General features: G+C 45.7%; 6 protein-coding genes across 7 annotated transcripts; 4 read left to right on the top strand and 2 right to left on the bottom strand.

The window, feature by feature from the left end:
• Positions 1 to 6: 6 nt before the first annotated feature.
• Positions 7 to 7075, top strand: LOC128265472 (UNC93-like protein). Of its 2 annotated transcripts, none has more exons than XM_053001497.1 (5): positions 7 to 822; positions 2241 to 2727; positions 2833 to 3252; positions 4480 to 5827; positions 6200 to 7075. In XM_053001497.1, exons 2-5 carry the CDS (start codon positions 2581 to 2583, stop codon positions 6559 to 6561), a joined length of 2277 nt encoding a protein of 758 aa, XP_052857457.1. In that variant the 5' UTR covers positions 7 to 822; positions 2241 to 2580; the 3' UTR covers positions 6562 to 7075. The 2 variants fall into 2 exon arrangements, with proteins under 2 accessions (XP_052857457.1, XP_052857458.1); XM_053001498.1 differs by having other exon boundaries at positions 4483 to 5827.
• Positions 7076 to 8277: 1202 nt separating this feature from the next.
• LOC128265486 (alpha-tocopherol transfer protein-like) lies at positions 8278 to 10779 on the top strand. Its single transcript, XM_053001520.1, has 6 exons — positions 8278 to 8526; positions 8809 to 8968; positions 9386 to 9467; positions 9546 to 9884; positions 10187 to 10323; positions 10379 to 10779. The coding sequence occupies exons 1-6, from the start codon at positions 8385 to 8387 to the stop codon at positions 10446 to 10448; spliced, it is 930 nt and encodes a 309-aa protein (XP_052857480.1). The 5' UTR covers positions 8278 to 8384; the 3' UTR covers positions 10449 to 10779.
• Positions 10780 to 10899: 120 nt separating this feature from the next.
• On the top strand, positions 10900 to 13436 carry LOC128265487 (alpha-tocopherol transfer protein-like). The gene is made up of 6 exons (XM_053001522.1): positions 10900 to 11350; positions 11917 to 12076; positions 12227 to 12308; positions 12370 to 12672; positions 13014 to 13150; positions 13211 to 13436. The coding sequence occupies exons 1-6, from the start codon at positions 11209 to 11211 to the stop codon at positions 13290 to 13292; spliced, it is 906 nt and encodes a 301-aa protein (XP_052857482.1). The 5' UTR covers positions 10900 to 11208; the 3' UTR covers positions 13293 to 13436.
• Positions 13437 to 13760: 324 nt separating this feature from the next.
• On the top strand, positions 13761 to 16186 carry LOC128265473 (protein crooked neck). The gene is made up of 2 exons (XM_053001499.1): positions 13761 to 13915; positions 13982 to 16186. The coding sequence occupies exons 1-2, from the start codon at positions 13880 to 13882 to the stop codon at positions 16061 to 16063; spliced, it is 2118 nt and encodes a 705-aa protein (XP_052857459.1). The 5' UTR covers positions 13761 to 13879; the 3' UTR covers positions 16064 to 16186.
• An 18-nt stretch (positions 16187 to 16204) lies between these two features.
• LOC128265480 (odorant receptor 2a) lies at positions 16205 to 18499 on the bottom strand. Its single transcript, XM_053001512.1, has 2 exons — positions 16549 to 18499; positions 16205 to 16491 (listed from the first exon to the last, which is right to left on the bottom strand). The coding sequence occupies exons 1-2, from the start codon at positions 17695 to 17697 to the stop codon at positions 16441 to 16443; spliced, it is 1200 nt and encodes a 399-aa protein (XP_052857472.1). The 5' UTR covers positions 17698 to 18499; the 3' UTR covers positions 16205 to 16440.
• Positions 18500 to 19073: 574 nt separating this feature from the next.
• Positions 19074 to 21838, bottom strand: LOC128265478 (DNA-binding protein K10). Its single transcript, XM_053001510.1, has 2 exons — positions 20408 to 21838; positions 19074 to 19545 (listed from the first exon to the last, which is right to left on the bottom strand). Exons 1-2 carry the CDS (start codon positions 21701 to 21703, stop codon positions 19450 to 19452), a joined length of 1392 nt encoding a protein of 463 aa, XP_052857470.1. The 5' UTR covers positions 21704 to 21838; the 3' UTR covers positions 19074 to 19449.
• Positions 21839 to 21864: the final 26 nt, after the last annotated feature.

Genomic DNA, 21864 nt, shown 5'->3' on the forward strand with positions numbered 1-21864 from the left:
AGCTGGGAAAGTAATTCTTAAACATGTTCATTTGAAATTTAAATATAAACTTTAAAGAGTGTATGCAAATAATTTAACTCAAATTATAGTTTATAAAAAAACTAAAAATCCAAATTTAGGTTAGTAAACTAAATAACGTATTCTTAAAATGTATCATGTTGCATCGAATGTTATAAGTTTATCATCCTAGCAATTGAAAAACAAATTTTGCGATAACAAAAATTCATTACATTTATGACCACATAGCTATGAAAACCTATAATTAACTAAACTTTGTCGAACTGCCCTCTCCTTTTAAAGATATCGATTTCTTAATAGTAATAATGACCATTTTAAATGCATCATATAGGGGTTTGTTTTTCCAAAGTTATAATATTGATATAAACGTTTTGTGGAAATGCTATCTAACATAGAGCATTATCAGTTTGGGGATATCGTTTTGCCCACAGCTGAATGTAGCACTTAACACGCTTGATAATAGGGATTGCTTTTAATGTTATATCGCATAATATCGCTTTTGTGGCGGTGCAGAAATGGGACTTTTGGGGGCCAGTGCGCAGGTCTGGCATCGAGATGCGAAATGCGAGCTGCGAGATGCTGTCGAAGGCCCGAGATGACAACAATTTCAGCAGCGGACTCAGAGTCGCCAGACCGTAATCCCTGCCAGCTTTTCAGTGTGTTTCTGGAGCAGTTCGCGAGCGGCGGTGTTTTAGTGAAGTGTGTGTTGTTGAGTGGCTAAAGTGCTGGCTTGTTTAGAAATTTAAAAACAATTTTCGACCCGAGAGAGGTGCACATAGTTTAGTGGTCTCCGAAAACTTAAAAGTAATTAATGGTTTTTATTATCTATAAAGCTGTATATTATTTTCCTAATGCTTTTACAAAGAGCAGTGAGTAAGGGGTTGTGCTTATTTGTGTGCCTGTCTTTGTTTGGCTTTTAAAATATTCATATTCGTTTTTCATCGGGACCTTTGCATTTGTTATCCATCCCTCCCCCCTCCCCCTATTTTTTTCCACCCCTAGGGGCGTGGGCCCAAAACTGCGCCTCAATTGAGTTTTTTTTTGGGGGGTGGGGTGCTTAGGGTAGTGGCAAGTCTGTTTATGAGTTGATTATGAGCTGCAAAATGGTGTGCCATTGTTTTCGGGGCCCGCCTTCTCCAAGGAACTCCCATTCCCGTCCTGCCCTGGAATACATATACTCCGGATTCCGGATTCGGGAATACCTGACCCTGGGGTGCCTGCAAATGTGTAGATAACTCAAAATGGACACACCTGATGATTTGCGTCGGGTGTGTGTGCTGCGAAGTTCCTTCGGCCATGGGAACTACAACCGCGGTCGCCATAATAGCTATTGCAGCTCATGCTAATTGGCATAAGCGGATTAGGCACAAGGTGAACTGGGTCAGCTGGCTGACCCTTACCAAGAATTGAAGAGAACAAATTAGTGTTCGCCTTCACATGTCCTCATTGCGGTTTTGTAACTTGGTAAGCCATTTCAATGGAATTTTAATTTGGTTTGGTCCTTAGTTAGCTCAGTTTCTAAAGCTGGAAGGGATTGGTATTGGATGCTTATAAAGATGAGTGCACAGGAAGGGAATGGCTTTTTTTTATATAAAATAGTCCTTAGTATCCCACTATACACTACAAAGTTTTGATAAAAATAATTAGAATCAAAGCAAAGTTCAAGGGAAGTCTTATTATATATATCCGTAGGCTTGGGAATTATTTCCATTTTAAATATTTTCTGTTAACAATGTGGGAATCTTCGCAGTTATTTTGAAATTTAATTACGTATATATATATATATATATATGTATATGTGTTATTATATTACTTTTTAGTTTAATAAGCAATGGGAATCAAATAAAGGTTAGTTTAGTTCTTTAAATAATAATTATTTTTGTAATTTCATTTTAATTTAAAATAAAAGCCACTTTTGTTTTTACCCCGACTGCATACAACATGTTGTAGGGTAAGTGATTGTACCCATAGCTGAGAATGTCGTGAGTAACGGTACGGAATGTATGTATGAATGTAGCACCATGTCCCACATAAGTATGCAATGCATGTACGACCAGCGGATGTGTGCGTATGTGTGTGAGCCCAAGGATGTTTGCGGAAGTGTGTTTGTGTGGGTGACAGTTTCCAGGTGCAGATGACAACTCGGTAACCAGCCGATAGATGGCGTTATCATTCGATACCCTAGCACTTCTTTATTTTCATTTCCTGTCACCATTTCACAGGCATTCCGCTGCATCGAAACTTTACTTGCATTGCTCCACATATTTACATACATATGTACATATTTTTGCGCGGCACGCGGGGGGCGTGGCATGTCGACGGCGGACAATGAACTCGCCCACGCCGAAAGGACAATAACTTGAGACTGGATTGGACTGGAAACCCGGCCAGGAGATAGCAACAGAAGGAGGAGCAGAAGGAGCAGGGCAGCAGCAGCATGAGTTCGCCTTTTTGGAGCGATAGCGATGCCAGTGTCGGAATTGCAGCGGCCCCAGCAGCAGAATCAACATAACTTCACTGATAAGTTTCGATAAGTTGGCCAGTTGGCAATAACCGGACGAAATGGGCAGTCTGCCGAATCTTCACGAGCTTGAGGAGGCGGAGCGCAAGCGGGAGAAGCGGCGCGAGTACGAACTTTTGCTGGAGCAGCGTGCCCGGGACACAAGTCGCGAGCGGGAGCGACTGTCCGCCTTTGCCCAGCAGCGTAAGGTGAGTGTTGCGCTATCGTCTATCGTCATCGTTTACATTTGCCTATCGATAATACAAAAAGCGATTTGAGCATGTATCGAATTATTTCTGTTAATTACTCCACAGCAATCCTCGTATAATGCATATATAATGGCCGGTCTGGGGATTGGCGGAGGATCCTTGAGCCTTAATGCCGCCGGAGGAACAGGAACTGAGACAGTCGGAGCCGTCGGAACCACCGGAAACGGCGAGCTGCCCAGTGGCAATGGAACGAATGCCGGCAAATCGCAGAACCAGGCGCTGGGCACAGGATCTGGTTTGGCCACCACTTCGGGCGCTCCAGTGGCCACCACCACCGGTGGCTTCGCGTTGCTGGGGATGGGGATGAGCAAGAAGTATGCACCACAACAACAGCACTCGCACCACCATCAGCATCAGCACCATCAGCACCACCAGCACCGCCATTCGCTGACCACCAGACACCGAGTGCTCCGGACCCGCAGCTCTGGCGGAGCTCAGAACGTCTGGGACGAGCAGATGATGGAGGTGAGTGGGTGCACAGATAATAAATTGATTTTTGTATGGTCAAAGGAAGACCAGAAATGAATTTTCTTCCTTTCAAGATTAATACATTTTGAAAAAAATTAAAATTTAATTTTTTACTATTACATTTAAAAAAAATAATGGGTTTCGCCATTAAAAAAATTCAATTTAAGTCCACTTTTTGAATTTATTTTTTTTTTATTAAAATTATATTTCCGATTTTGTGGTGTCCTATGTATAATTGACTAAAGAACTCGCGCTCTTAACCCTCAATGGTCCTTAATCTTAAGACGTCCTCAAATTTTCAGGAGCAGCGTTTTCAAAAAAATGAAAACAAAGACTGTGTTAATCATTAAACCAAATTAAAATGAAAAATTAATAATTTGTTGGTTTTCACCCTACAAGTCGTTGATTGCAGTATATATATATATATATATATATATATATATATATATATATTATTGGATAAAAAATTCTATTTTGATATTTTAATCATGTTAATTTCAATAATTATGTACCAAATGGACTTATTAAGTATAGCGCTGGCTCAAAATAATATGAAAACCTTTCAAAATAACTATTATATCATATATTGTAATATTCTTTTTGTGCGGTGGGCATATGCACTTTGTCACATATTATTAATGGAATCTGAGCGCAGCACGAGGTAATGGACATTGGGGATGAGCTCTCCGTTGCCTTGGACACTTGACCATCTTGTGGCTTTATGTTTCGCTAAGTTGTGGGCTGCTGGTGGCAGGTGGCAGATGACAGAGCGCGCAAATGGATTATCATTCCCAGTTGCACAACAAGTAATTAAGTCGAACCTGGTCAGACATCACCTATTCCCCACATTTCCTACTCCCCATCCCAATCCGCCCACTCAACTGTTATGAAGCCCAAGGCTACTGACTGCAACGCCATTATCCTGATTTCATCCAGATTCATGGAAAATGTTACATATACATATATAAATAAAATAAAAAATACTTATAATAAATACCATGCATATTAAAATATTAAAATTAATGTGGAAAATATTACACTTAAAATTGACCCTATTTGTTTTATATTAAATTCTTTGTTTTGAAATAAGTGAAAAAAGTTGACAATACTTAAAATTTGCATATTTATAATAACTGCAAGGGGTGAAAGCCAAAGCGATATAAATTTAAATACTTGAGTTTACTCAGTTTTTTTTTATCAGTGTATTTCTTCTATCATTTTCAGCAGCACTTGACCACATACTCGCCGTCGCCCATTTCGACCCGTTCGCATCGGATCAATCCCGTGTCCTCGTACCAGGTGCAGGCCGCTCTGGCGGCCTCGCGTCGTCGGGAGTCCATAAACAGCTCCATTGGGGCCACCTCTATCCGGCGGCTGATAACGCTGAACAACCGGAACTGCCGGCACAAGGTGCCCGCGCATGTGCGCCAGAGGGTGTGGCGCCAGTTCAGCTGCCTGAGCCTGGCCCACGGCCTGATGAACTGCGTCCTGCTGCCGGTGATGGCGCTGCAGGGCTCGAATGCGGTGTGGCACCACCGGGAGCAGTGGCTGCCCCTCGGGCCGGAGATCGGGTCGCTGCTGCTGAGTGCCCTCTTCCTGGTGGCCGCCGGCATGAGCCTGCCCAGCATTCGGCTGATGAAACGCTATGGCTATGGATATCTGATGGTGGCCAACTACCTGGCAGTGGTGTTCTTCCTCCTGTCCCATCTGTACGCCTCAATTTACACCCTGCTGCCGGCCTACTTGCTGCTCGGCGTGACCTTGGGCGGATCGGCTGGCTCCAAGGCGGCCCTGATTGTCCACTTTGGCGGTCGGCTAAGCTGCTCCTGCGAGTCCCAGTCGCAGTCCCAGTCGCAGGCAGTGGACGTGCTGCAGGAGGAGCACAAGATGTTCTGCAATCGGGACCAGAAGGTGCGACGCCTGGCCAGGTGGTTCCGGGTGGCACAGGATCTGGGATTGATTGGCGGAGCCCTGCTGGCCTCCATTTTGCTGGCCTGCAGCGATGGCGACTTCACGGGCGATTGCTCGGGACTGGTTTACTATGGCAACGAGAGCTGGCCGCCGCAACTGAGGGACTTCTACAACCGGAACGAGCATGGCGACCGGATCTGCGGGGCAGACATGTGTCCCTTGCGGGTGCACTCGCTCCTGGCCGCTGGCTGGGCCAATGGCAGCTCCATACCCAGCTCGGTCTACGCGGGCTTCATCGAAAGCGAGCCCCGCGTGGCTGGGCAATCCCTGCTCTGGCTCTATGTCCTCTTCGCGATGGCATCCCTGATCCTGTCCCTGACCACAATGGTGGACAAGGTCCAGGCCACGGCTTCGCCAGCTCGTCCGGAACGCTCGAGGGACGTGAGCATTACGGACACCCTGCTCTTCGCCGGTCCACTGGCCTACTTCGTGGGCACGGAGCAGGCCTACATGTTGGGCGACTTCCTGCGAGCCTTCGTGACCTGCTCCTTGGGCATTGGCATGATTGCCGGCGCTCTGATTGGCATGGGTCTGATGCAGCTCATCGTATCCTGCACGCTGAGCATGCTTCTCCGGCATGTGAAAAGGATCGTCGTTATTTGTGAGTATAATTAGTATTTTCACTTTAAATTAAATATTTTGGGTACTAATTTATCACCGAGGGGTGTTGTGTTTATATCAAAGTGTGCTTCATTCTCATTTTTATTTTTAAGTATGAAAAAATTCAGTTTTAAGTTAAAATAAAATGTAAAGCTACAATTTTACTATTGGATACGCCCATTAAATATTTAGTCATGACATTATCATGTTTTTAGTTTACTTTAAGTGAGTTTTTAATTTAAAAAAGCAATATTAAATATTTTAATGTTTACTCTAAAGCATAAAACATATTTTTAACAAATGATGCCAACTTTCTATGAAGTTATTTTTCCTTGCAACATAACTGAACATCCCTCGATATTTTCCTTTTCAGTGGCCGGTTTCTTCTTCCACTCCTGTTTGCTGTTGGCCTTGTCCAGCTGGAAGCCATCGAGTGACGACAGTGCCCTGTTCTACGTGATCGCCGCCTCGTGGGGCGCTTGCAACGGGATGTGGGAGACGCTCCTGCTCTCGCTGGTCACCCTCAACCATGCCGCCCATGTGCCCGAGGTGCAGGCTCCGCTGCAGGCCCTCCGGTTCCTCGGCCTGGGACTGACCTTCGCCGGACACGGCTTCCTCTGCGAGTCGCTGAAGATCATTGCCCTGGTGGTGCTCCTGGTGATCAGCGTGCCCCCGTATGCCACCCTGGAGATCCGACTGGAGGCACAGCGCAAGGCAACGCTCGTCAGCTTATGACGCAGCATCTTCAGCTAGTCCCGACGAATGCGACGGGATATCGTGGCCCGGACGCACACCATGTGACATGTTCCGGATACGGACACCGATACGGGTGTGGGTGCTGGTACTGGTACCGGTACTGGAACGGACACGGACACGGAACCGCATCCGCGGCCAGATCTCCTCCAATCGCAAGCCGTCAGTATTGAACGAGAGACACAAGTCAATCGACGACGCAAGCTACACTTCAGTATTTCCAAGCTCTGCGGGCAGAAGTCGAGGGCTATGGGTTATAAAGATACGGTTTAAGCTAGCTTTCAGTTAACTTCCTGTTAAGGGAAACTTAACTTAAAGTTATGCATAGAGATCTAGAAACTTTGGGGTACGGAGAGGTACAGCTAACCTCCAGTTATGCATGTGAAGAGCCATAGGAATCTAGGAACTCTTGTCCAGGATGCCAAACCTATAACCCTTGAAAATCCCATCGCCTCCCGACTTCCGACCTGCTGGCCTAGAGGATAAGACTAGCTCATAAAATTGATCTATATACTCATGTGCGAAGGGATCCCAACTCCCTTCGAGATGTGTGCATTCTCAATTTGTAGCATTTGCCAGTGCCAGTAATGTTGTTCCATGTCTATAACTTATCTATCAAATAGAGGGGAGAAGAGCTTTATAAGCCACAATAAGCATGTAGCATGTAGAATGTTATATATATAGTATATCCGATCTGAGATGATACGATATCAATTGCTGTATCCACGTGTGTATTTCGCCGCAAGGCCTTGGTAATATGCTGCCCAAAATAGGTTTTTGTGTACGAGTATTTCCTAAAGTAAACTCCTAGGCGTAGGTCTATTCAATTCGACACTCCAATTTGCCGATTTGACACTTTGCCAATTTGCCAATTTACCAATTTGCAGTTCCCAAACCGAACCGAACCGAAGCGATCCGATCTGATCCGGTCCAGAACTAATGTGTATGTTATGTATGTGTTTAATCGGTGTTATGTGCGTTATGTAGGTTTCGAGACCCTCCACTTTGATCATAGCTAACACCCATCCCGATTCAGACGAACATAACGGTAGAGATAAAGATAAAGATAAAGCTAGCTGCAAACTGTTATGATAACAAGGTGAAATCCTAAGGTCTAAGGTCTAGTAAAAAACAATGTTAACATTTTGAGAATTTTGAGAATAACCATTTTGTGACCATTGTGACGATTTCATACATCGGGGGCTAGAAGTATTACGGGCGAGTATGTTGCTAGCCATATACTATATATACTGTATACACAAAGACATACTATATATATTTTTTTCTTAGCGGCGCGGTTCCATCTGAATATTGAATTGAATATTGAATACAAAGCCATTCGCAAACGAGTTTAGCCGGGCAGACGATAAGATCGAGTTCTACGTGTATTGGATGTGTATTGTATATTGTAGGTGTCCATCTCCAGATCCAATAAAGATTTCAAAAAACAAGTGTATTGCTGGTTCGTCTTGGGCTCTAATGGTTCTAATGGTTCTTATGGTTCCAATGAAGCAATTAAAGACCGCTCTGGGTCTTTGCTTAATTACAAACAACTGGATTTGGATTCAATTGTGCGTTCTGCGGACGAGCTTTGCATCGGAGCTTTTTCTCTCGCCGTTTGGAGCGTGAAAAGCTATAGATCGCTTGGGAACAATGTGTATACATTTCTATATAACGAGTGTGGTATATGGGTCTGTGTGTGCAGTCTTGTTAGCTTTATCAATTGGGCTAGTTAGCTAAGTTACTTGCTTAGTTAGTGGGTACTTGCGGCCCCAGAGAGACGCGTTCCCGCCTTGCTTGCCCCGATGGACAAAGATAAAGATAATGATGTAGATAAAGGGGATAAAGAGTCCGCTTCCTCATCATTATCATCAGCCGAATGGAGCGCCAAGCTGGCGGAGCTGATCGCCTGGTTCGAGGGCAATCCCAATCTGCCCGAGAAGATCGGTAAGTTAGCCGTAAGCCAGGAGAATCGAACCCAAATGGGTTTCGCTTCGATTGATAGCCAGTCAAGTGCGAGACAGAATTAATGGCCGCGCAATAACCTGATATGGCCAACGATCCATTAACCTTGTAAGTGGGCAGTGTCGAAGGTCAAGTGCATGGCTATCTCCCTGTTTTTATGGTACTATTCTGTATGGGGAGTGCTAAATCCCTCAATTATCTCCATGGATTATCAAACGTAAAGTGTAAAGGATTACCCATTTTCATGTAACATATTCCTCGCAGAACCCATAGTGATGTTACGATTCCTCAAATGTATGGAGTTCGATGTTAAGCGAACCAAATCTCTGGTGGAGCTTAACTATAGTATGCGGAATAAGCATCCACATCTGTTCATGGATCGCAATATGGAGGACAAGATGACAGCCAAGGGCTTGAGGGTATCGTAAGTAAAACAAAGACCAGAAAGGAAGCAAAGCTTATATATCCTTGCCTCCATTACAAAATGTTTACATTAAGCATTTAAATAAACAGCAATATGTCGGTACTCATGCGTGTATGTTTGAGAACAATGAAGCTAAGTTGATTTTCCGATGAAGTTTATTGATCATTCCTATGTTGTTGTCCAATTTTAATACAATTAAAAATTAAAATAAAACTAAATTAACCATATCTCTTAGAAAAAATTTGTAAAAATTTAAAAACAACAAATTTATAATTTCTTTTTCTTTTGTTTTTTCGGTAGCGTATAAAGTTGAGAGCCTATATCGACTCTCCTTGTAATGCTGATCAAGAATATATAAACCTTATAGGATCGGACTGAAATTAATAATTGATAACTAATTTTATATCCTGTTTTCAGAGATCTTCTGATATTGCCCGGCATTACGCCCCAGGGAAACAAGCTGCTCTTCTTCCGTATGGCCGATCTGGATCCACAAACGGTGTGTATTGGCAGCCTTATAAGTTTTAAATTATTCTGTTAAGTAATCTAATGATCTATACATTTTATTGTTGTATAGCGTAATTCCGTGGAAGAGACCAAAATTTTCTTCATGATGAGTGATGCGCGATTTACAATGCCGGATGTGGATCAAGGTACCGGAACCGGAAACGAAGAGGCCTACGAATTGGACGAAGCGGATATTGCGAAAGGGGATGTTCAGATCGTGGACATTGAGGGATACACTCTTCGTCACCTGGCCTATGTGTCCATTTTCGTGCTGCGTATTTACATGAAGTTCCTGCAGGAGGCGTATCCTTCCCGTCTGCAGGCCATGCATGTCATCAATTGTCCCTCCTATTTGGACAGGCTCATCTCCATGATGTCCCCCTTTTTGAGGGAGGAAGTTCGCAATATGGTACGCTCATAAAAGCACAAAACTCATACTCTATGTTTGGAATATAATTTAAACCATACAAAATATAAACATTACCCATTTTAAATCCAATATTTTGCACAATAATTCAAATGTTCTAATATTAACTCATGTAACATAATATGCATTGCACCAACATTGTGACTATTCAATTTAAATATGCAATATGAACGAACTTTGGAATTCAATCGCCATATATTTATTTTTACTACTCCATTTTTTTATCAGTGTAGTTCCGAAATAATTTCTACTTTTTCACACTTCCACATGAATTTCCATTACAGATCAAGTATCACACGGAGGGCTTGGAGAGCCTCTACAAGGAAGTGCCCAGGGATATGTTGCCGGAGGAGTACGGTGGAAAGGCGGGCTCTATAGCGGAACTCAAGGCCCGTGGTGTTCAGTCCATCAAGGATAAGAGGTAAGTTCGGAAAGTAGCAACCAATATTGGAGTTGTTACTCAAATTCTATTTTAGTGCCTACCTGAGCGATGAGCGTTACTGGAAAGTGACCTCCCAGAGCAAAAGCCGCTGGTCCTGGTTCTGATATTCCAATATTCTGATAACTTCCACACACATATCCTGCGAATGAGATATGATGTATTCAAATGTGATCAACGAGCGCGCCTTGCCAAAGGGAAGCTATCGATTAGTCGTCGGGAGAGTGCCCGAAATTACTACAGGTTTGGGGTTTCAAAAGTATCGAAGCTGCCCTTCAACAAGAATTTCTAATTATTTTCATATTTTATCACACTCTTACCATTTATTTATGTTAAGTTCAATTTATTCAATTATCCAATAAGGGGCTACTGTCGATTTATTAGCAAAAATGTGACCAATATATATAATTTATTTGCCAATAAATGCATATATTTGTATTTTATGAGGATTTATTAAAAGAGCCTCGCAGATTAATATCAAATGAAACCAAAAAATTGTGTCATCAGTGGATGTGGATATGGATGTGGAATTTCGGATGCGGCACACGACCAGGTGATTAGGCAGATCCAGAAGCTGGGCCGGCACATGTTTAGGCGCAATTAAGCGTTGGCCAAACGACGGCACAAAAGCAATTATGAAATTACGTGTTTTTAATCGCAGACGCATTGGCATTGAATATTCAAAAACTAAATCGATGCGGGGCTCGCAAGTCAGTCGTTTGTCAGGCTTCAAGCCAAACGGTTCGGTTCGAAAGTGATTTCTTTGAAATTGGTTTGAAAGCGATTCGAAAACGATAGCTGCGTGCGATAGGCGATAGGTGGACCAGGTGGGAGTGAAAGCGGAGCAATCGATAGCCAGGCGCACCAATGAGCCGCGTGGGTGGGAAGGAGACGGAGGACAGCGGTACGACGGAACAGCTGCAACGGGAAAGGGACAGGGAACGGGAACGGGATCTCAAGGAGCTGCTCGAGTGGTTCCGGCAAAATGAGAAGCTGCCCAAGGAAATTGGTAAGCAAGAAACTCACATCCGCACCGCACACTACACATCAAAAATCCATTGCCCATTAAAAACCACCCACCGCCCACTAATGAGGTCGTTAGTAGGCCGCTCCACTCGCCGCCTTACGTCACTGCAGTAAATTGTATACAAACAAATGATGTACAGTCAAACGTGCCTAAAGCAAACCACCTAACTAAAGAACCTTTGTAAAATGATTGTTACAATGTGTGTGTGCATTAGGGTGGTCCACAACAAAAAATTCCTTACTCAAATGAAGCATTGGAAAATCATTATAAAAATTACTCATCCGACACGTATGACAGTTATAATTTTTAACAACGGAGTCGAAATATAGAGAGCACATTTGCTTGTTTGCTAAGCTGAGTTCTTACCACCAGACTAAAAATAAGTTGATTGATATAATGCAACAGGTCGTATGAGTTATAAAATTTAAAGACCACTTTTCAATTTATTAAAACTTTACATATATTCCTTAACATTTCCAATTATTTTTTATTTAAAGTATGTGTTTGACAAGTTGGACAGAATACTATATACATATATCTATTTGCAGAGCCGCTGCTGCTCCGGCGCTTCTACCAGTGCATGTTTGGGAACGTGGAGGAGACCCAGAAGCTCATCGAGGTGAACTACGCCCTGCGCAACCGGCATCCGCATCTTTTCATCCAGAGGGATCCTTTGGATGCGGACAGCCGGCGCACCTTCGACTACGCGTGAGTGGGCTCATTATTTCTTATCTAGCAGGAGATCCTATTTTTTACTTTTTAGTTTTTCCATCTATGGCATCCATTTGTAGTAATAGGCTTATTTATAAAAAAAAAATTTTTTTTTTTTATAATAATGAACCTACAATCATTTTTCAGTGACATCCTACCGCTGCCGGGTCTAACACCGGAAAAATATAAGGTATCGCTCTACTGTTTCCGGGACTTTGAGGCCACCAAGGTGAGCAGTATATAATATTTCCAATCGAGAATTCCTGTTCTCTGACCAATCTCGTCCGCAGATGCACCACACGGAGGACACGCGCGCCTTTTTCATGGTCAGCGATTGTCGCTTTGTTACGCCCGACGATCCCGGAAACCCGGAAATTTTATCCGAAGGCGAGGTGCAAATCTTCGACATGAAGGGCACCACCATGCGGCACATTTCCCGGCTGACGATCAGCACTCTGCGCGCCTACATCAAGTTCCTCCAGTTGGCCTTTCCCGTGCGCCTGCGCGCCATCCACATGGTCAACTGTCCCACTTACTTGGATCGGATCGTCAGCGTGGTGAAGCCGTTTATCAGCGAAGAGGTCTTTAAACTGGTAGGTTACTCAAAAGTGTGGGTATGGGTTTTAATAAATTTATTATTAGCTGCTGGAGGCATCACTTATCTTAAAAATTGGAACAATTATAAATATAAATAGTCAAGTCAAGTATAAAATAAAGGGAAAAAACTGGTAAATTTTAAAGAAATGATTCTTATAACGGGCTCAATTATTTCTAATTAAAAATATTTTTTTCATAAGTTTAAGATTGAAACTAATTTAAAATCGTATATATTAAAAAAAAATATGAAAAATGTTAGATACTTTTTCAATCGCTATATCAATTTTAAAAATGTCATAAAATGTTATAACTTTCATCATTATTTCTTCAAATTCAGATCCGCTTCCACACGGTCAGCATGGACTCCTTGTACGAATTTGTGCCCCGGGCGATGCTGCCGGAGGAATATGGCGGAGGGGCCGGATCTCTGGAAACTCTGCGGACACAGACCCAAAAGACCTTGGTTGAGCATCGGTGGGTTTGTCATCTGCAAGTGAGGACCGTTTAGTAACGCCCCATTGCCTTTTTTTGTAGTGACTATCTGATGAATCCCAATCACTGGGTGGTGGAGAAAACCGAGAAGCGTAACGGAAACTCATGGAGATTTTTCAAATAATTGGAGAGGGCATTATTGTTCTTACTCGTTAATTGGTATTGTTTTTTTTTCATATTTATAGACTTTATATATGTGCCTGTGTATTTAAATGGTTCCTGCGGCATTTCGTATCTTAAATAAAGCTCATATTGTAATTGTGTTGAATTGACCATTGAGTTTTGTCAAGGAAAATACAAATAAATATTTACTGATAATCATTATTTTATTTTGGGCCAAAAACAGCTCAAATATTATTTTCAGAGCGCTAACAGTTTTAAATAAATGCACTAGTATTGTGACTAGTTTAGTTAAGTCATGTTTATAAGTTGGTATATACGGTTTGTTACTCTTTTATTTGATTAATTTATTTAAAAATACGTTTTTTAAAAAGCCAAATTTCTTAGCTACTTTTTGTGAAAATATTCCTTTCACACTTAATAGAAGAGAAATGCCACGGCTGTGGCAGCCCTCTCATCGCTTATCGATAACAAGCTATCGAAAGACGTACATTGTGTGTTATCGCAACACATTGGTGGCATTATTTATAAAGGAAATCTAATTTAAGTTAAGTTTGTTGAGTAAGGAGGCACACACATAAGATTTAAACCATGGAGCGGCCGCAGAAGATGCCCAAGGTGGCCAAGGTGAGTACGGCATGGATGCAGATCAGATCATCTGGAAGCAGGCAGTTAACCCACAAATTTTACCAGGTGAAGAACAAGGCGCCGGCGGAGGTGCAGATTACGGCGGAGCAGCTGCTCCGTGAGGCCAAGGAGCGGGATCTGGAAATCCTGCCGCCGCCGCCCAAGCAGAAGATCTCCGATCCCGCCGAGCTGGCCGACTACCAGCAGCGGAAGCGCAAGACCTTCGAGGACAATCTCCGCAAGAACCGCATGGTGGTCAGCCATTGGATCAAGTACGCCCAGTGGGAGGAGCAGCAGCAGGAGATCCAGCGGGCACGCTCCATTTGGGAGCGGGCACTGGACAACGAGCACCGGAATGTGACCCTCTGGCTGAAGTACGCCGAAATGGAGATGAAGAACAAGCAGGTGAACCACGCCCGCAATCTGTGGGATCGGGCGGTGACCATTATGCCGCGTGTGAATCAGTTCTGGTACAAGTACACCTACATGGAGGAGATGCTGGAGAACGTGGCCGGGGCACGGCAGGTGTTCGAGCGCTGGATGGAGTGGCAGCCGGAGGAGCAGGCCTGGCAGACCTATGTCAACTTCGAGCTGCGCTACAAGGAGATCGACCGGGCCCGCGAGGTCTACGAGCGCTTTGTCTACGTGCATCCGGACGTGAAGAACTGGATCAAGTTTGCCCGCTTTGAGGAGTCGCACGGATTCATTCATGGCTCGCGGCGCGTCTTCGAGCGGGCGGTGGAGTTCTTTGGGGACGAGTACATCGAGGAGCGGCTGTTCATCGCCTTCGCGCGCTTCGAGGAGGGACAGAAGGAGCACGACCGGGCGCGCATCATCTACAAGTACGCCCTGGATCACCTGGCCAAGGAGCGGACCCAGGAGCTGTTCAAGGCCTACACGATACACGAGAAGAAGTACGGCGACAGGGCGGGCATCGAGGACGTGATCGTGTCCAAGCGCAAGTACCAGTACGAGCAGGAGGTGGCCGCCAATCCCACCAACTACGATGCCTGGTTCGACTATTTGCGCCTGATCGAGGCCGAAGGCGAGCGGGATCAGATCCGGGAGACATACGAGCGGGCCATCGCGAACGTGCCGCCCGCCAACGAAAAGAACTTCTGGCGGCGCTACATCTACCTGTGGATCAACTACGCGCTGTACGAGGAGCTCGAAGCGGAGGATGCGGAGCGCACGCGACAGATATACAAGACCTGCCTAGAGCTGATACCGCACAAGCAATTCACCTTCAGCAAGCTGTGGCTGCTGTACGCCCAGTTCGAGATCCGCTGCAAGGAGCTGCAGCGGGCGCGCAAGGCGCTCGGCCTGGCCATCGGCATGTGTCCGCGCGACAAGCTCTTCCGGGGCTACATCGACCTGGAGATCCAGCTGCGCGAGTTCGAGCGCTGCCGGCTCCTTTACGAGAAGTTCCTAGAATTCGGTCCCGAGAACTGCGTCACCTGGATGAAGTTCGCCGAGCTGGAGAACCTCCTGGGCGACACGGAGCGAGCGCGCGCAATTTTCGAGCTGGCCGTGCAGCAGTCGCGCCTGGACATGCCGGAGCTGCTGTGGAAGGCGTACATAGACTTCGAGGTGGCCCTGGGCGAGACGGAGCTGGCCAGGCAGCTGTACGAGCGACTGCTCGAGCGGACGCAGCACGTGAAGGTGTGGATGTCGTTTGCCAAGTTCGAGATGGGCCTCAGCCACGGCGACAGCGGTCAGGATGCGGAGCTGAATGTGCGGCTGGCCAGGCGGGTGTACGAGCGAGCCAACGAGATGCTGCGCCAGCTGGGCGACAAGGAGTCGCGGGTCCTGCTGCTGGAGGCGTGGCGCGACTTCGAACGCGACGCCGCCGACGCGCAGGCGCTGCAAAAGGTGATGGACAAGATGCCGCGGCGCATCAAGAAGCGGCAGAAGATCGTCTCGGACGAGGGCGTCGAGGAGGGCTGGGAGGAGGTCTTCGACTACATCTTCCCCGAGGACGAGATGGCGCGGCCCAATCTCAAGCTCCTGGCCGCCGCCAAGATGTGGAAGAAGCAGAAGGACGTCACGGAGGACGATCTACCCGCTCCAGCAGCCATTGCATCCGAGTCGGAATCCCCAGCAGCAGATCCTGCTCCAGCGGAGGCAACCAGCTCCAGCGGTGACTGATGCGGAGCAAGTTATTCCATGTTTTTCCACTTTTGAAACGAAGCAAACGACATTTGCAGTTCGCCTGATTTTTGAACATGCAAGGACTAAACCAACTAAATAAATCATCATGACTACATTTAACATTTGCATTTTATTTGCTTTACTTTTTTAACTACATTCCTCTTTTTAATATTAAATTGTGAACAGTTAGTGATATTAAAGGTATTTTTGTTAGTGATATTATAGGTCAAAATTAATTCTTTTATACTACAAAAACCTAAAATTCTTGAATTTCGACTCTTCACTATGAATTCATTCTACGAACACATGACAAAATATGGATTTTCCTGTTCCCAAAAGTATTGACAACACCTTGGCTCCATTGCAATTGCAACTTACTTGGCCCTCAGCAAAAGTGTGAAGGCGGAGTAGGTGAACCGCATGACCTGGAATATTAATGTAGTTTTGTAAATGAAATGGTAGTTAACGATGAAATCCCTTGCCTGTTCGAAGGTCTCCAGCGAGAGGGCGATGTAGTTGCCGGCGAAGATGAGCGATGGCCGCTGGGTCCTGGCCAGCGTGAAGAGCAGGGCCCGCTTGAACTTGGGCAGCTGCTCCACCCAGTTGCAGGCGTAGAAGGCGTCGCACAACGCCTCGCTCTGCGTACGCATCCGGTCGCCGAAGAAGCAGATGACGAACACCTCCAAGGTGACGGCCGTGAAGAACACGATCGAGATGATCATGGCGGTGAGGTCGTGGTCGTCCGCCATGTACAGGAAGTGCATGGCCACGGTGCACTGGACGGCGACGGAGCAGGCGAACTGGGCCATGCAGGCCACGGACAGGATGCGCTGGATGATCTCTCGCAGCCGATGGACGCGCATCAGATCCCGGATGCACTCGACCAGCTCCTCGTACACCTCCTCCCGCCAGGCATCGTAGTCCAGATCCCCCCCGGAACTGCCATCCTCCTCCATTCTGTAGCCAATGCGACGCACCCTCAGCTCCAGAGCACGCATGTGACCCGTGAGCAGGCAGAGGTACGCCGGCGGATAGGAGTCACTGGCGCAGTTCTGGACGGCCTGCACGATCAGGCCGAACAGCTGGTACAGGTTGATGAGCACATAGTTCCGCGTGGAGTGCTGCCAGTCCAGGCCGAACCAGGCCGGGTAGAGGAGTTCGCGGTCCGGACGAATGACCACCCGGACGCAGCTCAAGGTGGTGCCGAAGACGAAGATCCGGGCAAAGGTGCGGAAGCTGCCCTGGGCAATGTCCACCTCGCGCCTCAGGGCGGACAGCTCCGCGGGATGGCCCACGCTCCTGGTCCGCCCATCCATTCGCCTCAGAAGCGCCCGAATCTCGTGGAGCTGCGAGCGCACCAGGTAGACATTCACAAACTTCAAATTGGCCACAATATCCGTAATGGTTATGGTCAGATTCTCGCACATTCCGGCCATGTTGGTGGTGAACAGGAGCCGGGCCAGGAGGCTCAGGGGAAACAACACGGTGACCACCGAATTGAGCACCACGGAGTACACCCGGTAGGCCAAGTGGCCAATCCCCGGCGGACGCATCAGGCCAGTGAGCTCCCAAACACGCCAGTGGTACGATACAGCACTATGCGTGTCCAATCCCTCCTGATTCGCCACCATGATGCGGATTACTTGTTGGTCCCTTCCAAGGAATGGCTTTTATAATGCGGCGATTACCAGTGATTAGTGATTACCAGGCCATTACCTGGCTAGTTGGGCCAACAACTTTTCGGGTAAGTGGCTGGGAAAAATACCCATAGGCCTAGACCTAATGATGCCCCAGTAAAAGTTTTCATTCAGCTTTTATTTTTTGTTTTTGTTGGAAATCTCTCTTTATTCTGCAGTATTCTTCATTCTTGAGGGGGGTTTGGGAGTTTTTGTAAGGTAGTAAGGCCCAAAGGCACCTGACAAGCAAGGTCAAAGTGCCAAATGCTTAAATATTTAGTCTTAATATTCCCTATTTACCAGTTTGTTTATTTGTTTAGCTACCTGAGGAAGTGTTTCCCCACTGATTACGCGAATTCTACTTTAAGTCCAATTAGGTTTTGCCTTGTGGCCTACTGTTGCTTAATTGTGCCTTAAAATTATTTGTTACTCTGCTGATTTCAAAGTCAGTTAAGTTATTGCTCATTGAGGGATTGCTGTTAACTGATTTGTTTGCATGGAAATTGGCGATGCTTTAAAGGCGCTCATTGAGTTTAATGTGAACGTTAAATTTAACCAGAGGTTGATTACGTGTTTTTTTCAATTTTTTTGCCACTTAAGGCCAGGAAATTATTGTTGATCGAGGGTTTGGTGTTAACTGGTTCAAAATTGGTGCTATGCTCGAGTTTTTTAACAGGCCCCACAATTACTTGCTACTTTTTCGCTAGTATTGGCTACTTTAACGTTATTTGTCAGGTGTAAGTGGGTCCACAAGATCTAGAGCATAATAAATCTACTATCGGTAGGGAGAAAACGGATTAAGGGTCACGGGTCAGAGGTCAGGGGTCGGGAGTCAGGAGTCAGGAAAAAAGAACACAAAAACAAATCCGTAGATGCACACCATCGAGAACACGTTCGCAGAGTGATCTTAATTTGTAATTTTTAAGAATTAATTTAAAAATACAATCAAGTGGTGTAATCCAAGGCTTACAGAGTGATTTATACCCGGTTGCTTGGAATCCGGTCTCTCTGATCCAATAACGCTGCATATCTCAAGCAACCGGGTAGTGAATAATTAATATTAATTATCTATATATTATATCAATATATATGCATATATATGTGGCTAAGGGTGTATAATTATGTGTACAAATAATTGATATTGCTGCATCTTAGAATTGAAGAGATGGTTGTTTTTTCGATTAGGGAAACTGTTACGTTACGGTTACATTTCAATACTCTACTTTACGTTACGGTCACAATTAACAATCATCGTTAAAAAGGTGTGAATCGTTATGCGTTATTCATTATCGTAATCTTTGTCATTAGAAAGAATCTCCCACATAATCATCGCTGGGGTTGTTGTTCTTTATTTTTTGTTTTTTTTTTCTGTTTCAATATTATAGTTATTAAGCTCAGTTCTCAGTCGCAAAAGCAACGTGTGACAAAAGCACCTCCTCGAGAGAAGAAGGCTTTATATATAGCCGATATCGAGTCAGGGTCTTGAGTTCTATACGTCTTCAATTGTCAGACTCTTGATCTTGCTCGCTTTTCTCTGTTTTTCTGATTTTTCTGTTTTTTTCTTGACTTTAAGTTTTGAATTGTTTTTTATGTTAGTTTTACGTTTAAATTTTAGTTTCTGCTATGTTCTGTGAGTCGACCTGATCTTGATTCGGTTCGATTCGATTTGATTCGGTATTTGAATTCGGTTTCGGTTGCATTGGCTGCCTAGGGATTTGGAATTGTTGCATCTTTAGCGCTTCCGGCCTTAGGGGCGGCGCTCTGATTTGAATTTTCGTTTTTGTCTTTGTCTGACTTGGCATCCTGCAAAAGAAATACGAGTATTGCCAACGTGTTTCAAAAGCGATTTTTTTGAGTGTATAAATAGAGCGCTCCCAGATCTGTTCGCGCTTTCACATGCATTTCGAAAACTTCCTTATTTCAATTACTAATAAAGGCCTAGGAACTTCGAAAAGTCTTATTGGCCAAATAGAACAGACTCAATTTCAATCATTTGCATTCAAAAATCAAATTAATACGAAGTTACATTTTTGAAAACTAAGTATTTTCTATTTGGCTCATTTTTATGTGTATTAAAAGTGTAAATGAAAGCGTGAACATTCTTGAAAACTGAGGCTCGTTTAATATGGAAATAGTTGTAAATCAACTAAGGATATTAAGTTACTAAGAGTGCATTTGATGATGCAACTACGCTTGCCACTTGGAAAGTAAAAAATTAATATTAGTTTATACAAAGTGGCAACCATGTATGCAAGATATTTACCTATATAATATTGTAATTATTATTATTATTTTATTAAGAATAGTAGTTATCTAGCAAATCTATGTCAAATAGATTTTCTATTTTGCTGATTTAGCTTGATTTGTGCCAAGGGAACCGAAGGTTAAAAACGAAAGGGGTCGCAACCTGCTGTCCAGGTACTCCGGGATGGCCGGATAACCGGAGGCAGTGCAGCAGGTTGCGGCTTTCTTCTCCTACCTGGCAAACGCAACAAAGATCGGGGGATCGAGGGATTGGGGTTTAAGGATTCGGTTAGGGCTGCAAATCGATACCCGCCATCGATGTGCATCCCTAAGGGGGATGGCTTTCAAATGGGACACCTGTTCTGCGGGGGGGCGGGAGAAGTGGAGGACTGACTCTAGGGGATGTACTGCATATGCTCACCTTGGCCTTGACGCTGGCAGCCTCCTGCTTGAGATACTCCTCCCGTGCCGCCTCGTAGAGGCCCACGAACTTGTCCCGCTGCCCCTTGTACTGGGCAAAGAGCTCATCGTCCTTGTGGCCCTTCAGCCGGTTCTCGATGTCCACCTTCTTGGCGTGCTCGTCGCGTATCTCGTCCGTGACCCAGGGCTTGTCGATGGGGTACTGGTTGATCAGGTTCTTCAGCGTCTTGATGCTGCTCTTTCCCTTGAGCGCCTGCTTGATGAGCTTGGGATTGGGCTTCGTGATCCGGCCGCCGTTCATGTTCATCGGTCCGCCGCCGAGGAAGGGTCCTGGACCCGGCATCATGCCGCGCGGCGGCATCCGTGGACCCATGTGCATGTGGTGCATGGGTGGCGGCGGTGGTCCACCCATCATGGGACCCGGACCGGGACCAGGTCCATTGCGACGCATAAAGTGCGGAGGTGGCGGCGGCGGTGGTCCACCCATGGGTGGTCCGCCCATGGGATGTGGTCCCCGCATTCCGGGCATCGGCGGCTGGAAAGGCATCTGCGGGTACGGGCCCATTGGGCCGGGGCCACGGGGTCCTGGTCCGGGACCCATGGGGCCCATGGGCGGACCCATCATGTGGCGTCCAGGCGGACGATTCGGTGGCGGTCCGCGCTGGAACCCATTGAAACCGCCGCCTCGATTCTGGTTGGGATTGTTATGGCCCGGAAAGCGTTGCCAGTCGCCTCCGTTCATCTGGTTGTTGTTGTTGTAGGGCTGCTGCTGCAGCTGCTGGTTCAACTGTTTGTTGTTCTGGTTGTTGTTCATCCTGCCCAGCTGCTGCTGGTTGGGATTGGTGTGCTGCTGCTGCTGTTTGATGCCCTTTAAAGGCTTCTTCTTGAGACCATCGCCTTGATTCTGGTGGTTTCCCGGAGCGGGACTGTTGAAGTCGATGTACAGAGGATCGCTGGGCATTTGGCTGGAGGAGAACATCATCTGGTTGTTCCCATTTCCATTTCCATTGCCATTCCCACTGCCATTACCATTGACATTACCATTTCCGCCTGGTCCGGAGCCATTGTTGTTGCCCGGACGGAAGGGCTTCCTATACGGAGCTGCAGCTGCTCGGGCGTTGTTGTTGTTAATATTATTGTTCAAGTTGTTGTTCTGATTGTTGCGCTGCTGCATCTGCTGTTGCTGGTACTGCTGGTACTGTTGTTGCTGCGGCTGCTGCTGCTGCGGCTGCTGCTGCTGCGGGTACTGCTGCGGCTGCATGGGCCGGTTCTGCTGGAATTGGTTCTTCGACACCATCGCGAGCAGCGCCAACTGACTGGAGGGGATCAAGGACTTCAAGGATTCACGAAGAGAAGGGAACGACACACGAAAAGCGGCTAAACAACAAATAATTCACAATTACTTTCTGATAAAAAAAAAGTGATATTAGGAAAAACTACGATAACAATCGGTAGTGA

The sequence above is a fragment of the Drosophila gunungcola genome, unplaced genomic scaffold (assembly GCF_025200985.1).
Source record: "Drosophila gunungcola strain Sukarami unplaced genomic scaffold, Dgunungcola_SK_2 000126F, whole genome shotgun sequence".
Classification (NCBI taxonomy): domain Eukaryota; kingdom Metazoa; phylum Arthropoda; class Insecta; order Diptera; family Drosophilidae; genus Drosophila; species Drosophila gunungcola.

Excerpts from the sequence above, each read along its gene's own strand:
- LOC128265472 (XM_053001497.1), top strand. The coding sequence starts at position 2,581 with ATGGGCAGTCTGCCGAATCTTCACGAGCTTGAGGAGGCGGAGCGCAAG. Across the intron at positions 3,253-4,479 it reads GGGACGAGCAGATGATGGAG|CAGCACTTGACCACATACTC; the intron begins GTGAGTGGGTGC and ends TATCATTTTCAG. Across the intron at positions 5,828-6,199 it reads GAAAAGGATCGTCGTTATTT|TGGCCGGTTTCTTCTTCCAC; the intron begins GTGAGTATAATT and ends TTTCCTTTTCAG.
- LOC128265486 (XM_053001520.1), top strand. The coding sequence starts at position 8,385 with ATGGACAAAGATAAAGATAATGATGTAGATAAAGGGGATAAAGAGTCC. Across the intron at positions 8,969-9,385 it reads GCCAAGGGCTTGAGGGTATC|AGATCTTCTGATATTGCCCG; the intron begins GTAAGTAAAACA and ends TCCTGTTTTCAG. Across the intron at positions 10,324-10,378 it reads CAGTCCATCAAGGATAAGAG|TGCCTACCTGAGCGATGAGC; the intron begins GTAAGTTCGGAA and ends ATTCTATTTTAG.
- LOC128265487 (XM_053001522.1), top strand. The coding sequence starts at position 11,209 with ATGAGCCGCGTGGGTGGGAAGGAGACGGAGGACAGCGGTACGACGGAA. Across the intron at positions 11,351-11,916 it reads GAAGCTGCCCAAGGAAATTG|AGCCGCTGCTGCTCCGGCGC; the intron begins GTAAGCAAGAAA and ends ATCTATTTGCAG. Across the intron at positions 12,309-12,369 it reads GGGACTTTGAGGCCACCAAG|ATGCACCACACGGAGGACAC; the intron begins GTGAGCAGTATA and ends TCTCGTCCGCAG.
- LOC128265473 (XM_053001499.1), top strand. The coding sequence starts at position 13,880 with ATGGAGCGGCCGCAGAAGATGCCCAAGGTGGCCAAG. Across the intron at positions 13,916-13,981 it reads AGATGCCCAAGGTGGCCAAG|GTGAAGAACAAGGCGCCGGC; the intron begins GTGAGTACGGCA and ends AAATTTTACCAG.
- LOC128265480 (XM_053001512.1), bottom strand. The coding sequence starts at position 17,697 with ATGGTGGCGAATCAGGAGGGATTGGACACGCATAGTGCTGTATCGTAC. Across the intron at positions 16,492-16,548 it reads CGCTGGAGACCTTCGAACAG|GTCATGCGGTTCACCTACTC; the intron begins GCAAGGGATTTC and ends TTAATATTCCAG.
- LOC128265478 (XM_053001510.1), bottom strand. The coding sequence starts at position 21,703 with ATGGTGTCGAAGAACCAATTCCAGCAGAACCGGCCCATGCAGCCGCAG. Across the intron at positions 19,546-20,407 it reads CTGCCAGCGTCAAGGCCAAG|GATGCCAAGTCAGACAAAGA; the intron begins GTGAGCATATGC and ends TTTCTTTTGCAG.